This window comes from Antrostomus carolinensis, unplaced genomic scaffold (genome assembly GCF_000700745.2).
Source record: "Antrostomus carolinensis isolate BGI_N321 unplaced genomic scaffold, ASM70074v2 scaffold41991, whole genome shotgun sequence".
Classification (NCBI taxonomy): domain Eukaryota; kingdom Metazoa; phylum Chordata; class Aves; order Caprimulgiformes; family Caprimulgidae; genus Antrostomus; species Antrostomus carolinensis.
The window spans coordinates 1-15475 of NW_010297004.1; the positions used below are offsets into that span (position 1 = coordinate 1).

At 41.2% G+C, this 15475-nt stretch overlaps 1 protein-coding gene across 1 annotated transcript; it reads left to right on the forward strand.

The window, feature by feature from the left end:
* Positions 1-1261: 1261 nt before the first annotated feature.
* Positions 1262-15475, forward strand: TRAF1 (TNF receptor associated factor 1; the record flags this gene model as incomplete). Its single annotated transcript, XM_029083495.1, has 10 exons — positions 1262-1470; positions 3172-3256; positions 6605-6703; positions 7813-7974; positions 11231-11302; positions 12009-12074; positions 12325-12762; positions 13257-13434; positions 14034-14182; positions 15299-15475. Coding segments are annotated over exons 1-10 (1635 nt in total), but the record flags the coding sequence as incomplete, so codon positions are not given.

A 15475-nucleotide genomic window follows, 5' to 3' on the forward strand; every position in this document is an offset into this window, starting at 1 on the left:
ACTCGCGGGGGCACGTTCAGTGTTGGCGGTTTCAGTTTCTGGACCTGAGCAGGTTGGGCAGCCCCTGCATTTGTTGGTAAACTCCCCAGAAACGCCTGGAGAGGCCGAGTGAATTGTCTAAGCCAGGCGTCAGAAAATGCTGTTTGTTCAAAGAATAGATTTTTTTTTACAGTAAGGTTGATGAGTCACTGGCCACATTGCCCAGAGAGGTGGTAGAAACCCCATCTCTGGAAACATTCAAGGCCAGGTTGGACGGGGCTCTGAGCAGCCTGCTCTGGTTGAAGATGTCCCTGCTCACTGCAGGGGGTTGGACTGGATGGGCTGGAAAGGTCCCTTCAAACCAAACCATTCCATGATGCCCTGTCCACCACGTCGCTGTCACACCACTGGTCTGTGACTGGCCTGGCCCGGGCAGCCTGGCTTCATTTATTTGCAGACTTGTTAGTCAGTGTTACTTTTGATAATAGTGAGCCGGTTATAGTGTGTCAGTACTGTTATGGGAAAAATAGATTTATAAAGCTATTGTTATGATCAAACTGTGCCACGTCCTTGGGTGAAAGCTTTTCTTGAACTTTCCAAGCGACTGTGGAGATACCAGAATCAGTTTTGGTTGCGTTTTCAAAAATATTCAACTACCTAGCTCTTGTTAACCAAACCCCATACTGAACGTGCACGACACCTTGACATGCGCGGCTCAAAGTGTATCGAGTTAGAGCGCAAGCGTTAAGATTTTGTGGACTGAGATTTCCTTTTTCATTTTGCCACTAGTTTTACGACTTCAGAGAAGTCAGAGTAAACGCATCAGTGGCTGAGTCTCTGCATCTATAAAGTGTAATTGTGAATTTTGGCTGCTGGGAATTGAGGTGGTTGGGGATTTACTCTACAGGAAATAATTCGGTGTGAGGTAGACTGATGGGATTCTAGCTCTAAGATGATGACAATATTTACTTCATCTTTCTGCAAGCTAAAAAACTCTGGAAAGAAAACCCCAAGCCTTCATTTTAATATATTGTCTGTTTTCATGTTGTGTTTGAGGGAAATTTTAAATCTGTACAGTAATTTCCTGCTGGTACCTAGTCAAACCCCACCGTGACATTTAGTCACACACGTCAGCTACAGACTCTGTTAAACAGATCGCTAGATCACTGAGCTGCTCCTGGACTTTGATGCCTGATATATTCTCTCACATCAAAGTGAGCATGTGTCTGCTTGTTTGAACACCTTTTTTTTTTCCCTTATCTCTGACAATAGTTTACTTCAGATGGCTGAGAAAACAACCAGAGGCCCGCAGGATGTCCCTGGCTCTTCTCCTGATGAAAACGAATTTCCTTTTGGATATCCTACTAACATTTGTGAGGATGCACCTGATCAGAAGTACCTGTGCAGTAACTGCAATAACATTCTGAAGAAAGCTCTGCAAATGCTCTGTGGGCATAGGTACTGCTCAGCCTGCCTCTCCTGGATCGTACGGTAGGTCCTTGCTACAGAGGATCACACCACCAGCATTCCCAAGAGCTGCGTCGTGCCGCTGTGCTCAGTAGAGTAGCTCATTGCTCAGTAGATGAGTCTGTGGCTACCTGGGCCATTGGACCACAGTTGCTTCACTATCTGGATGTATTTACCTGCAGTGGAGCTCGGGCTACTCTCTACCTCCTTCTTGTTTCCAGTGTGAAAGTCAAGAGGGTGGGGAAGGCTGGGTTACTGGGCTTGACAGATGGCAGTTTTTCTGTGTGTAAGTGTGAGCTAATGATACTGATTGAATCTTGAAGAACTAGTGTAAGGCTGACTTCATACTTGAAGGGGACTTTACAGTCCTTTGATAAGTGATGTTATGGGATTTTAATGAACATTAGAGCTTTGTTTTTAATAACTCAGCTGGGTCACTGCATTGTAAGGTGCTGCTGCCATTAGTGACAAACAATGACAGCCATTGTCCTGGAGAACCTGAAAACCAGGGGCTAGGTGGGAATTTGCTTTGATTGATGAGCTGCTTCTATCCTGCCTATTCTTTCGACAGTTACGCCTTGATCCAGAGCCTTTGGAAAAGGGTATGTCTGCCCCGCAGGTGAGAGGTGAAATTGCAGCACAGTTCCATGTACATGAGCTGACTCTAGCTTTGATGTTTTGGAAAACAGCAGCTGTCAAGATTCAGTGACTGGGCTTTAGTACTGGCTCAGTAGATCGAAAGCCCACTACTGCATTTCCTCATGGATGTCATTAGTAAGTTAGTTTGTGTATGTGCCAATTCATGCAGTCCCAGTTCTGATCACAGTGGGAGGCACCTTGAAAAGCTGAGCCAATGCACCAGCCACTTGTGATCTGAAGATCCATGTACCATAATGTAAAAATGTATTGAAATGAATATATTTGACCAACTTACATAAATGCATTGCTGTAAATCTAGAACGAAGCCCCTTAATAAAGCAACATAAACCGTAAATTCAGAAAACTGTCAGCAGAACACAAATGGAATTGTTAAATCTTCTCACTAGAGTCTTATAGCACAAATAGGAAAATGACTCAAACAAGTTAATTAGTACAGTTTGAAATCAGTTATGCTCAGGTCTGATGGATGCTTTTCTGATGAGCTTTCTGGCCTCTGTTAGTTCATTATTCACCTGGATGCTAAACAGCACTAGCGATTAAATGCATCTCTAATAAAATTTTATTTTCTGCTTTTCCTGTCTAAAATTCTATGCTAAATATTTTGAGAGTAGATCAAACCCTTTTTTAGCTGTACAAGGATATTAACTCTCTAGAATTCAGTTCTTCACTGGTTTTACTGTGTCTTTGGAATTTGAAGTCTATATATGTATCTTGGGAAAATGGGCATTTTCTGTGTTTTAAAAGACTTTAGTTTTCATGCTATGTTTCCTACGTGGTATCATGAGAGTAATAGGTGCCCACCTTTATTCTTTTTTATGATCTAGGCTGCTCTTACGTTGCTGAAACACGGGTAAGATTTATGAGCCTAGCCCTAGTCTGGAGGAATAGAACAACAGGGTTTTTTTGACGTCAGTGTGTTCAAGAATTGTCCCTTTAGTGAATAAGTACCATGGATTCTGAGTGAAAATTACAATTTCCATGTTTTTATTTGTGTCAGTGTTTATACAAAGGCCTCCTAAACTGCAGTACACTGATAGTTATTTCATTCTTCTTTCTTTTTGCCAGAAACAATAAAAATGCAGTTTGCCAGAAATGTAATGAGGAAGATCCCAGCACTCTAAGTGAGGGAAGCCTATTGGCAGAAGAAAGGGTAAGTTGTAGTTCACAGTTCATCAATTTATCATTAACCATTATCTGGGCTACTCTATAGTCATCACTGGGCTACAGTTTAGGAGGGAATAATATAAAATGGGGTAGCAACTGATAGTTACACATTTTAATTTAAGCTTTAGTCATTTGGATTTCACATGGTTTTTGATTTAAAAAAATGTAATGGCAGCCTTAGGACTTTCCAAGTCCCTCAGGTTCTGCAACATAAAATCCCACACTCTTCCATATGATTAACTTTTTATTGTCTCAAAGTAGCCGGTGCTTTCCTACTTGGAGTAATATGTTTTAGCTGTTACTTACTATCCTCAGGAAGTATCCCAGTGGATTTTCCAATCTCATGGTTCTCTGTATCCTTCAAACATGTTACCAAACTTACAGGTAAACCATCCCTAAAGAAAAAAATCTAACGTTAGCTAGGCAGCTAAATTGCCTAGAAAGTGTTTTGACAGCCAGGGTATCTGGAGAAAACAGTGGAAAACATAGAGCTGAATATAATAATAGATAAAAACTGTACGCTGGCAAATGTTTCATCTGTAATTTAACGATGCGGATCTCTTTTGCTGTTGTGTGATTTTCCAGGCAGACTGCTGTACTATTCCATATCCTGAATACAAACTGGGCCGTAGAGCTCAGTCCCAGCTTGTCTTTTTATCTCCTTTCTCACTCTGTGCAGGAATACCAAGAGACACACATTCTGTCTAAATTTGTTAGGGAAAACCAAAACCTAATAGGTGAAGTTTAGGAAGCGGCTGCAGCAAAATAATGAATCTGCAGTTAATGCTGAGTTTGGTAATATCTCAGAAAAAATCCTTGATTCTGCAGTAAACTTCCCAGTAAGAGAATTTTATGCATCATGTCACCACAAATAGATACAGCTGAACCCTTCTGCACTTCTTATTCTGTGTTGCCTGTCAGTTCTCTTATAACTCTGGGATTTCGCTGCTGCGGGTTTCTCACCAAATCTGCTGGGACTTTCTGCAGAATCTGCGGGTGGGTTGTTGTAAGCGGGGCCCCACTCTCGCAAGCTGATCTGTCTGGGCAGATTCTCATGCCTGCTGAGAGTCCAGATGAAGTCAATCACCACGAAGGCATGAGGATCTGCCTGTATAGATCGACTTAAAACAAACGGTCAGAGTTTGTAAACAACACAAATAACGAAGATACCTTAGCAGGTTTGTTCTTTTTACCTGTTCCTGGTAATCTCTGCTTTACCTTTGCTGTGGTTTTGCTTCATGTTCGTTTCCTATGCTATCTGTTTATGTGTTTGTATTTTAAGTAAGATAACTACACAAGAGAAAGAAAGGCCCTGTCAGGATGTGCCTTCACTTATCCCATGATCTATTTCTGTGGTAACTCCCATCCCTTCCCTGTTACACCCTTAATTTATGATCCTTCCTACACAACATACACTTCAAGTCTTATCATGGTGCTGTTTGTCAGTATCAATAACTGAGCATTTGCATCTGTGGCTGAAATCAGTTGGAGTGAGAGCATCCTCCCAAGCCTCTGCTCACACCCTACCTGCTGCCATTTCTGGGCCTGGCTTAGAGGACAGTTCTCTGCTCTGAACTGAACACAAACTGCTTTGTGGCTCTCCCCACTCTGGCTGTGTTAGAGGAACTGGAGATCCTGGTTCAGTTGCAGAGGGACAACCTTAGGTAGAAACTAAAAAAACCCCACTGGATTTATCCTGGAAAGCTTTTGGTCAGATTGACCTAAACAATTTCTGTGCTAACTCAAGTTCCCAGATAAGAGGGCAGAGGTTCAGGTGAATATTTCAAAGCAGTGACCTGTGCAGATAAAAGAAGAGATGAGGATTTCCTGCCTCTTCTTTTACCTGAGTAGTGTTCATCATGATTTATGCTACAAGTGTGAAACAAAAAGCACAGGGAATGCACATAACAGTGAGAAACTGCTGGGACTGTCCCTGTAGTTAAATATATTTTAAATGATCTGTTTTGTAATGTCAGGAAATTCCTTGAGTTTTTCTCTTATGACAGAGGGGAAAAAAGCCATCATGTGCCTGGTAACTTGAATTTCTTTTCTTTGATTTTGCTCATAAATTAGACTACAATTTTTTAAAGGCTGGGGCTGGTATGCTTGCACTAAGTGTGTGTTGATTGCTAGCTTATTAGATAACGTCTTCAATATATATAGGTGGAGCCATACATGTTTTTGAACAAACAATATTATTTTTTTAATTCCTTGTTTGTAGAGTTGTTTGCAGTTTGCATGCAAAGTTCTTCTGGGGTGGACTTTGCTGGCAGGTTGAGATGAGGAAAGGAGTTTCTGTGAGACCCTGCATATAGAAATGTATCTCATTGTTACCTTGGTAGCATTGCGTGTGCTGCTTCTGTGTCATTTCATATGACAAACGTAGGCTAAGTACAAACATCTTGTATCTAGATTAAAAAAAAATCAGGAATGTTGATTATGATAATTTTCTTTGCTTGTTTTTTTTTTTTTTAGCTCATTGTATAGAATTCAGTAACTTTACTGAAATGTGGGCATCATTTGTAAATACTTTCCTCCCTCTATTTGTAAAGTTTCCCCTACCCCAGTTCTTACACTGCTCTGTGTTACATTAACGTGGGAAATCTGTAGTCCTCTTTACTGTGTGCTTACCAACAAAGTACCTAAAAACATGCCATTAACTTTAGTAGGGCTTGTTCCCCTGTCGATGTACCTGTTTTGATTGTGCAAAATGTACTAGTAAAAGTGTGTAGTGTTTCCTAATTTACATAATAATTGTCCAGTTCTTCATGGTTAACATAATAAAAAAAATCTACGAAGTGCAAAAAAAAAACCCCACTCACATGTGGTTTACATTTCTTTAGTACACAGTGCCATGCTAAATGGAAACAGCCATGGTCTCAGAAATGTACTCTCAGGCAAGTACTCTCTGCAGCACGTTTAGGAGGTGTTAATGACCCCAATAATGAAATGCATTCATTAAGAGTGGCACATGGCAGCACCCTATAGTTAGGGTCCTGTCAGCACATTCATGTGACATATTTCAGGCTTCTGTGAAAGGAAAGTTAAAGTAATAGCTGTAGTTGGCTAGGCATATTTTCAGTAAATTTATATCACATCAAATATTTCATTTTTGAACCATAAGAAAGAAATGATTTAATAATTATTTTGGCTTCTACTACACTGAGACTAACTTGCTAGGTTAGAGAGTCTTATGGCAGTATAGTAAATTTTAAAATATAAAGGATTTATCAGGATGTGTAGTTTTGCCACAGTCACCTTATTCCTATATCAAAAATGCACAGTGCAGTGCTTTCTGACCAGTGTTTTTTTCCTTATTGTGTTTACTTTCCAGGCTTTTGGTGATGCTGCCATTAATAAAGAGATTTCTGAACTCAAAGTACACTGTGTGACCCTTGGATGCAGTTGGTCTGGTATCATGAAAAATTTTGAAGTATGTTTAAAAGCAGTTTATTTAAATTAACATGTACTCTTACTTGAATGGGGACAGAAAGACAAATTAATGCAACTTCATTAAAATCAGCCAAGGTGTAATGATTTATAGCAACAGAGTATCTAAAACCATGCCATTAACTTTAGTAAGGCTTTGACCAAATCTAGAACATCCGGAATGATTGTGCCTTTTCTTTACTAATTTTGCACAAATTTTCTATTTGAGCGTATTCCTCTTTAAGGAAAAATCTACCCAGTTTGCTTCGCTTCATGGTTTTGAGAATTGGAGCCCCTCTCAGCATGAACACATGGCAAAATGGATTTGAGAGCTGGGCGTGTGATTGAAGCGGGCATTTCTGTAGGGGACAGCCATCTTTTAAAGGCAAAATGGGTTGTGACACAGAAGCTTCAGTGAAAGAGGTCAGAGGAAAGAGTTGTTATTGAAATACCACCCTTTACAAATCTGAAAGTAGAACTGTTGGATGTAGTTGTGAAATAAGTAATGCTGATATTTGTCCTTGTTGAGATGAGAGGATGCAAATAGTGAAAAGGAAGCATTTAAAAAGTTATTCTGAATATGTGTAAGGGTTGTGTCCTCATTGTTGCATAGAAGGTGTCGTATGTCCATTCTTTTATGCTATGCAGAGATGTCAGCAGACTAACCACATTCATCCTACCAGCCAGAGCAGGATGGTCTCAGTGCTCAACAAAAAAACCGAACCCAAGCCCCACAAAAAAAAATCCAAAACCAAAAAAAAACCTGAAAAACCCCAGCCTAAAAGTTAGGGATCCTCTAAGACAAGGAAGAAAGCTGGAGCCAGGATCATGTTGTTTTCAGACAAAAGCACTAGAGAGAGACAGTTCAAGTGAGACCTCATGTTTGAATTTATGAAAAGGTGTTTGTTATTTTTTTTAAGTTAAGGATTAACAAAAAAGCCCCACTAAAGCTGATTAATTTTTCACCAGTAATCTCGGTAACATTGTGGAGTGGGACTTTACCCAAGCTCAGAAGAAATGCAAAGCAAAGATCTAGGCTGACAGAATGGATCCTATTTATAGATAAATGTGTATCTGCAGTTTACATTTTGGTTTTTAACTTTTCACTTCCAGGAGCATCAGAGCTTATGTGAATATGCTTTAATCCCTTGTCACACTGGTTGTGGACACATGGTGATGAGAAAGAAACTTGCAGATCATTTGGAAAATGGATGTGTTAATAATGTGACCACGTGTCAGAAGTGTAAGCGGAGCTTATCCAGTTGTGAATACCAAGTAAGAACATTTCTCTGTTTCAAATGAGGCCTTTATATTAATGGCTTGAATAATCTATCATGACATTTTTCATCCCCATTTCATGAATGCTATTGCACTTGGAGAATATTAAATTTTCCTGAGTTTGCTGTTTTTTCCATGCATGTGTTGGGGATAAAAATGAGCTGTGTTTGATAGTCTGCTTGTGATGTTACAACAGAGAGAGAAATGTCTGTGTGCTTATCCAGGGCTTGGACAGCCCATGTTTTAGCTCCTGTCTCAAAGCATGTGTCCCAGTATGAGGGAGGTAAGAAGCAGAACAACACTGATGGCGACAGGGAAGAGATCTTGAAATCTTTGATCCTGAGATCAAACTGAAACTGCCCACAAATTTATAAGAAAAGCTTTTGTCAGGTAGGATTTCTATTAAACGTGATCCAGTATAACCCTCCAAATTAGCAGCAGTGTCTGTGTAGACCAGGAAGCTGCCACAAATTTCTGAGTGACTCTTTAAACAGAGTTACTTCAGATTTTTTATGTTGAAGTTGTGTTTCCCACTGTTGTGACAGGTACTTGCAAAATGTACGTGTAGATACCGTGTGTGTGTGTGTGCATTACTGACTTGCAGATTGTAAGTGCCTTTATAGGTTAATTTTAACTGAAATAAAATATGCTCTTTATTTTTACCCATATTTGTAGATGCAGCATGCTGCAAATTCTGGGAGTGGTCTGAGGCCATAAAGTGAACTAACAGAAACTATTCTGTGCTGCTGAAGGAGGAAATGGTGTGGTGGGGCAGATGAAAAAGTGGTAGAAAATTGTCTGTTCTTATATGGAGAGATTGCTGAGGATACAGCTACACTGGCACACTGCTCAGCCTCATGGTGGAAGTGCATTGTGTGCTGTTTAGGATGTTTTGTGATTAAAAACAAACAGAAAAAGCAATAGCAGCATGAATGAGAGATGTCCCACGCCTGCTAACACTGCTATGTGTGTTTGGATTTGAAAACTCATCCCAGCCCCACCTAACTTAACCCTGTGGGCTCTGTTATCACAAAAAAACGTTGGACAACAGTCCTTTGGGTGTAGCATAATGAATATTGATCCCTCCAGATGATTTAAAGGGAATAATTGCCAGCCTGGAATGGGGACAAAGTGATAGAAGACCTACCAGGTGGGAGGGTTGTTGTGAGTATCTCAAAAATGCAGCCTGAAGTAAGGAGTGGATAGCTTTGCATGTCATAACTGTCACAAACTCGTGCCTTTCCAAGTCCTGAGCTGTGAGATTTACTCAACATGGGGTATCAACCCTTCTAGGGTAAGAATAAGGTGTTTTTACTAAAACATGCTGCTTGGGAAGCTTTTGTTTGTGCTCTTCATATCTCTTACAGAGAGAGAAGAATATCTGGGCCCAGTCACATTTTACCAGAGCTAAATCCAGTGTTTGTTTCAGAGATGAGATAACAGAAGGTGGCAACACTTAATCCCTTTCAACCTTCTGTGAGTGCAGTAGGCAGGCTGGAGGGGGAAACCTGAGCAGTGGGAGCATTCCCTGAGCACCTTTCACTTTTCAGAGGTCTGATACCGCAGATCCACCTCAGCAGGCTTCATCTTCCTGCAATGAAAAACTGTTTTCCTCCCACACACTCCAGTTTGCTATCATCTAATTAATTTTTTGGTTAGGAAACCTTGGCAACCAAGCAGGGGATTGGCCTCGAGATGTTGATCTTTCTCTGCCTGCTTTAGTTAGTGTTTGTAAAATTGGAATTTTGCTGGTTACATGATCTGCTTTATTAAATTTGCAGTTACACGGCATATGAATTTTGGTTATTTGTGTATATTCCATGTATCCACAATCCTCTGAGAGCAAATTGTACATTTTATGCACTGCTCTCGCTCTCTCCATCTTAGCCAACCAGTTACTGGTCTTGTGATTTTTGCATTTCTATATTTTAAAGAAACTTCTTACCAGCCACTCTCCCCCTCAAGAAATCAGCAATCTGAAGGAGTCCCATAGCAGAAAGGAAGAAAATAAAGGCATACTTTGTGCATCAGCTCAGCTATAGAGTATTAATAAATGAGTTAGAGAGTGAGGAAAACCCATGGCTGTATTTCTGAGGATGAAAAGAGAAACCTCAGGACTCTTTGCAGGGGACACCTGAAGGTTGCTGGAATGGCTTTATCAAAAAATTTCTAGGCTGCTATAGGAAATGTACTGGCATGCAAAGGTGTTTATAAAGATGAAAGACAGCTCCCCTGAACAGTATGAGTTGAAAGCTGAGAGTTGCTGTGTTAAATACACGTATTACAGTTGCACGAGCCAGCGCAGGAGGATTGCTTTACCCTTCTTGGAGCCAGGAATGGCAGGAAGTCTCGTGTTAGCGGTAACGCGTTCTGCATTAGCACATCACGATGGAAAATTTGGATTCCAGCCTTCTAAATGTGAACAAGCAGGATGCAAGAAGGGTCTGTGCATTAAGCAAACTATATGAAGTCAATGCAAGAAGAGTTTATATTTGTATTTCCTGTATATTTGCTTTTTGTTCTGTAATCCACCTGCATGTCGGTGTGTATATATGTGTGAGTACCTGTGTGTGTGTGTGTGTGTGCACATAACTATGGTGTGAACTGGGCAAGACTTGCACATTGCTAATCTTCAGTGGCCCAGGGTGACCTTGCAAAGCATCTGTAAGTAGTTTGCAAGAGCTCTGGGACCCATAAGCAAAAGATCACACTTTGTACTTTCACTTAACAGATATCTGGAGATCCATCGCTGAACACGCCTGCTAGGCTGAGAAAGAGAGTCATCAGCTTGGAGGCTCAGCTTGAGAAACCTCTGAGTCCGCAATTCCCTGTGCAGGGGACAGCAGCACCCTCTTTTAGCAGATGTGCTTTAGTCCCAAATTTCTGAACTTTATTTCCAATTAAAAGAAGCCAGAGAGCTCTGCAGCCTATTGCATAGTGTGGCCCAGAGCAGGCGCTCTCTGGGCAGGGCTGCAGGATTTTGCACTGTGTTGCAGAGTTTGTAGTGTTCCTGGCAAAGTTCCCCTTCCTTCCTTTACTCTTCTTTAAATCCACACCTTCTAAGAAGAAAGCAAGAAACTTATTGTAAACTTTTTCTTCTATAACACAGAATTTCTTGTAGAAAAGCCTCTCAAATCCCCAAGTTTCTGTAAAAGGGGAATAGCATTCCCAAACACAAGCTTTGTTTCAAAGACTCCTAAATAAGGATGCTCAATGATTTTAATAACATACTGCGTTCTTGTTTTAATGACAGGAACATTCATGTGAAGGCAGTTTATGTAAGGAACAAAAACATGTGCAAACAGAAGCATCATCAAAGGAAAAGGTAGGTAAAAGATGAGTGAATGCAATACAGCTTTATTTCAATTCATAAAAGTATCACTTGTTCATTTAGATTAAATGAATATCTGAGAATGTCTTCAGATGTGGCAGTTGTATCTGGGTGCTTTTTACATCCCAACGTAGCTCTGCTGACTACCTGCTCTTCCCTGCTTACACAATTAACTTTATTAAATGATCTCCTCAATTAATCTCACAAAAATGGGGAAATATTTGTTTCCTTTCAAATATTCATGAAGACCCACATGAGCAAAAGAAGAGCCTGCTGCATAGCAGCATATTTAAAGAGACCTGCTTTTGGTTGTGAAGGGGACTAAATCTGAACATCAGTCAGAGCTTTTGGTCTGATAGATCCATTCATTCCCAGGATGTGCTGCACGACACAGCTCTTCTAAGAGCAGGAAGAGGGCTGGAGTGGCTGTGTGCATGGTGTTACCCACTGTGGTGGGCCACTTTGCTCATTGGCATCTTATTTATGAGAAGTTGTTACTAGAGGGATTGCTGTGGTTTGTTAAATTGTGATTTACCAATGAATTTTCAAAGCTGGTTTGACATGGTAAGCTGTGGTAATGTCTTGACTTGAATTAACCTGATTTATAGCTGCTGGGAACGTGGCCTAGTTGTTTGTAGGTAAATAAAAGAATCCCTTTCAATTGGTATTTGATTTTTTTCCCCTTTTTTTATTGCAACAGAGCTCCTCTACACCCTTAATCAACAAGGATGGATGTCGTTTTTCAGAAGTTGGCTGTTCATTTAGGGTGAGTGAAATGGTGCCTTGAGGAAGGTCTCGAATGGTGTGGAGCTCAGCACCGTGCCTTTGGTCTAGCCAGCCTTTGTGTTCAGGGTGGTAGGGCTCTGAGGGTCGGCTGCTATGTAGCTGGACCTCTGCCTTGCAGTTTTTCCATCTCTGCCTCTCCCAAGAAGTGGAAGGGAACATTGCTTGGTTTGGCCCCAGGCTAGTTATGGTGGTTGTACAAAGAGTGTATTGACAGTGTCATCTTCTTACAGGGAAGCAAAGAGAAGATAAAGGAGCATGAGAAAACTGCAGTTGGGGCCCACATGCTGCTCCTGCTGCAGCACATAAAGCAACTGAAGGCAAGCTTGTGCGCTGCTGCCAAAGCTGCAACTGCTTTCATCCCCCAGGCAGGGCTGGATGTGAATGGTGCAGGAAAAAGCATCTCTGATATGAAGATCCCAGGGAGGCTGGAAATCAACGGGGATCTGGAAGTAGACTGTTTTCCTGGATCTTCTGTTTCTGAAGATGTATCTGTTCTGCAACAACTTGTGAGGGAGAAAGTGATTTCTGAGCTAGAAAATAAGCTACATGTGTTTGAGAATATTGTGGCAGTACTCAATAAAGAGGTGGAGACCTCTAACTTGGAAATCGTAGCCTTTCGGAGACAGAGTGAACTCGATCAAAATATAATACGAGGCCTTGAACTGAAGGTAAATAGTTCTGATAAGCCTTGTTTGTGTGCTTGTTCTACAGATAACAAATATTTACAAGTATCAGTGAGAGGTGGTATAGAGGTCAGGACAGGAATGGGCACAGGAGTTTGAAGTGTGATGTCCTGGACACCTCTACAGGATCCTTTTGGTGTTTGGGATGAATTTGCAAATGAGCATCTCTAACATTTGTTATCCAAATCCGTGTTTAGGTACCTGGATATTCCTGAGAGTTTTGAGTGTTCAGAATTTGCCGTGATCAGACTGTGAGCGCAACAGACAGTTGTTTAATTGACTGATCCTCTTAAAGCAGCGTTATGCCTGGAAGACCAAACAGCCACCTGTCCAGATGTTTGTCTTATGTGTTGATATGTAACTGTCACTTAAAGAGAAATTAAGGGAGACCCTCCAGAACATGAGGTCTCCAGAATACTTCTTCTACTTCTACAGCCCAGAGAGGGTGGATTGATTGAGAACTGATTTGTTTTCTCTAGATTGCAGAGCTGCACCGGTGCCTGACACAGAAGGATGCAGGCCTGAGCAGCCTTCATAAGAGTCTTCTGTTCTCCGAGCAAGCTTCCTATGATGGGGTGTTTCTGTGGAAAATAACCGATGTTGGCAGGAAGCTACAAGACTCTGTGACTGGGAGAACAGTCAGTTTGTATTCACCAGGTAAAACATGGGGCGTGTTCGTGTGTTAGCAACACCCAGTCCTTTAGAAAACCCCCTGGTTTCTCTAGAAGGGCGCTTCTTTCTGCTCATGTGGACAGGAGGAACTTTACAAATAGCTCCGTAAAGCAAGATGCTGTTTATGCAGAGACCTCCTGCTCTCCTGCCTGGAGTTCAGAGCAGCTGTGCTGTGCTCTCCACAGAGCTGTGTTCTTCTCTTCTGGGCTTTCATTTTGCAATTTGCCCTCTGCTGCAGCTACATGCAGTGACATCTGCTGGACCCCTCCCCTCCAACCCACAGCTTGGTGCCTGATGGTACTGAATGTCTTTCTGCAGCGGTTATCTCCCACATGAGAAGTAATCTAATTAGTTAAAATATGCTTGTGTGGCTAATAACAGGAAATTTTCACCAAGATGTGAGGCACTAAAGGATTCCAGCCAGTGGATTTTCATTGCTTATAATCTCCAGGGTGTGCTGATTTGTCTGTTCTCATCTCTGTGACAGCAAAACCCATCGTACGCTCTCTTTTCCCATATGTCAGAATACCCATTAGGTCTTTTTTTCAAAGGAGGCTTTACTAATGAAAGGTTCTGATTTTCAGCTTTCTACACAGCAAAGTACGGCTACAAGGTCTGTCTGAGGGTTTATCTGAATGGGGATGGGACAGGAAAAGGAACCCACGTGTCCCTCTTCTTTGTTGTCATGAAAGGAGACTATGACGCTCTGCTCCCGTGGCCTTTCAGGCACAAGGTAAGAAGGACATTTCCCAGCAGAAACCTGCTGCTTCTCCACTGAACACAAGGGGACTTTTCCTCTTGAGTTGAGTGGCAGTTGGAGCGTTTTCCCATTTTCCTCTCTGACAGCTGTTAGCCATACTCCAGCCTTGGATAATATTTTGTCTCTGAATTGAGTGATTTACACCCAGGGAAAGCTGCTCCTGCCGAGATTCCGTACTGTGCCTTGTAGGATTTATCCCAAGCTCTATCCACGTGGGCTAAAGCCAGAGACACGTTTTTTCCTGGCACTTGCTGTACATAGATAATATCAGTTTATGAGGGAATTACGATTTGCTGCTTGAAGCACAGGTGTTAGAAATGTGAGGTTAGAGTTCTGCTTACGAGTGTGCCGTAAATGTCTTATGTGATTCTGATTTTTTTTCTCATTTTTAAGTGCAAGCTGGTAATGGCAACAATGGTTAGAAACGCAGTGGAAGTACACGCAGGGTTCTGATCTCTGTTCTAGCACTTGCCTTCGTGTGGCAATAATTCTGGAAGCCTTTCATAGAAATAGCCTTACTACCATTTAGCTGCCAAGAAAAATAGAAATCAAAGTTCCTAATCCTCACTGTATTAAAAAACCATTACTTACATTTCACATTTAAAGCTAAAAGAACAGCCTGTTAATAAAAGTGATAATGAGACAGGGAGGTTCTATACTGATATTTAGGTTGTCTTTTTTAAATATTTGTGTACAGGCAGCTGAGCTGTTTCTTTTGATTCCAGACCACAATAACAGAATGAGTGTAATGACTGTAACCAAACTCGGGGTTTGTTTAAGTTGTCAGGAGAGAGAGGAAAAAAAGTCTTTGGACTGTGTGGTTCTCTACCAAGAAATAATTCCTTGCTTTATTTTATTTGATTTGATTTTATGTGTGGCAAAGTTTTAAATATTTCATCTGGGAACCGTTACAATCTCCCTTGTTCACGTTAACTGACCTTGCAGGTTGTGAAACAGGCATTATAATTTGTGTTTAATTATCGATAGTGCATCCAGCTGCTTTTGCAGCATGTTTGCACTTCTGCCTTTGACATTTCCTCATTTGTTTTTCACTTCAATAACTCATCATCGCCGCATTCTCTTTTTCAGGTTACATTTATGTTGCTTGACCAAAATAACAGGGAACATATTATTGATGCGTTTCGCCCAGACTTGACTTCTGCTTCGTTTCAGAGACCAGTGAATGATATGAACGTTGCAAGTGGCTGTCCCTTGTTCCTCCCTTTGTCCAAATTACAGTCACCTAAATACGCCTACGTGAAAGAA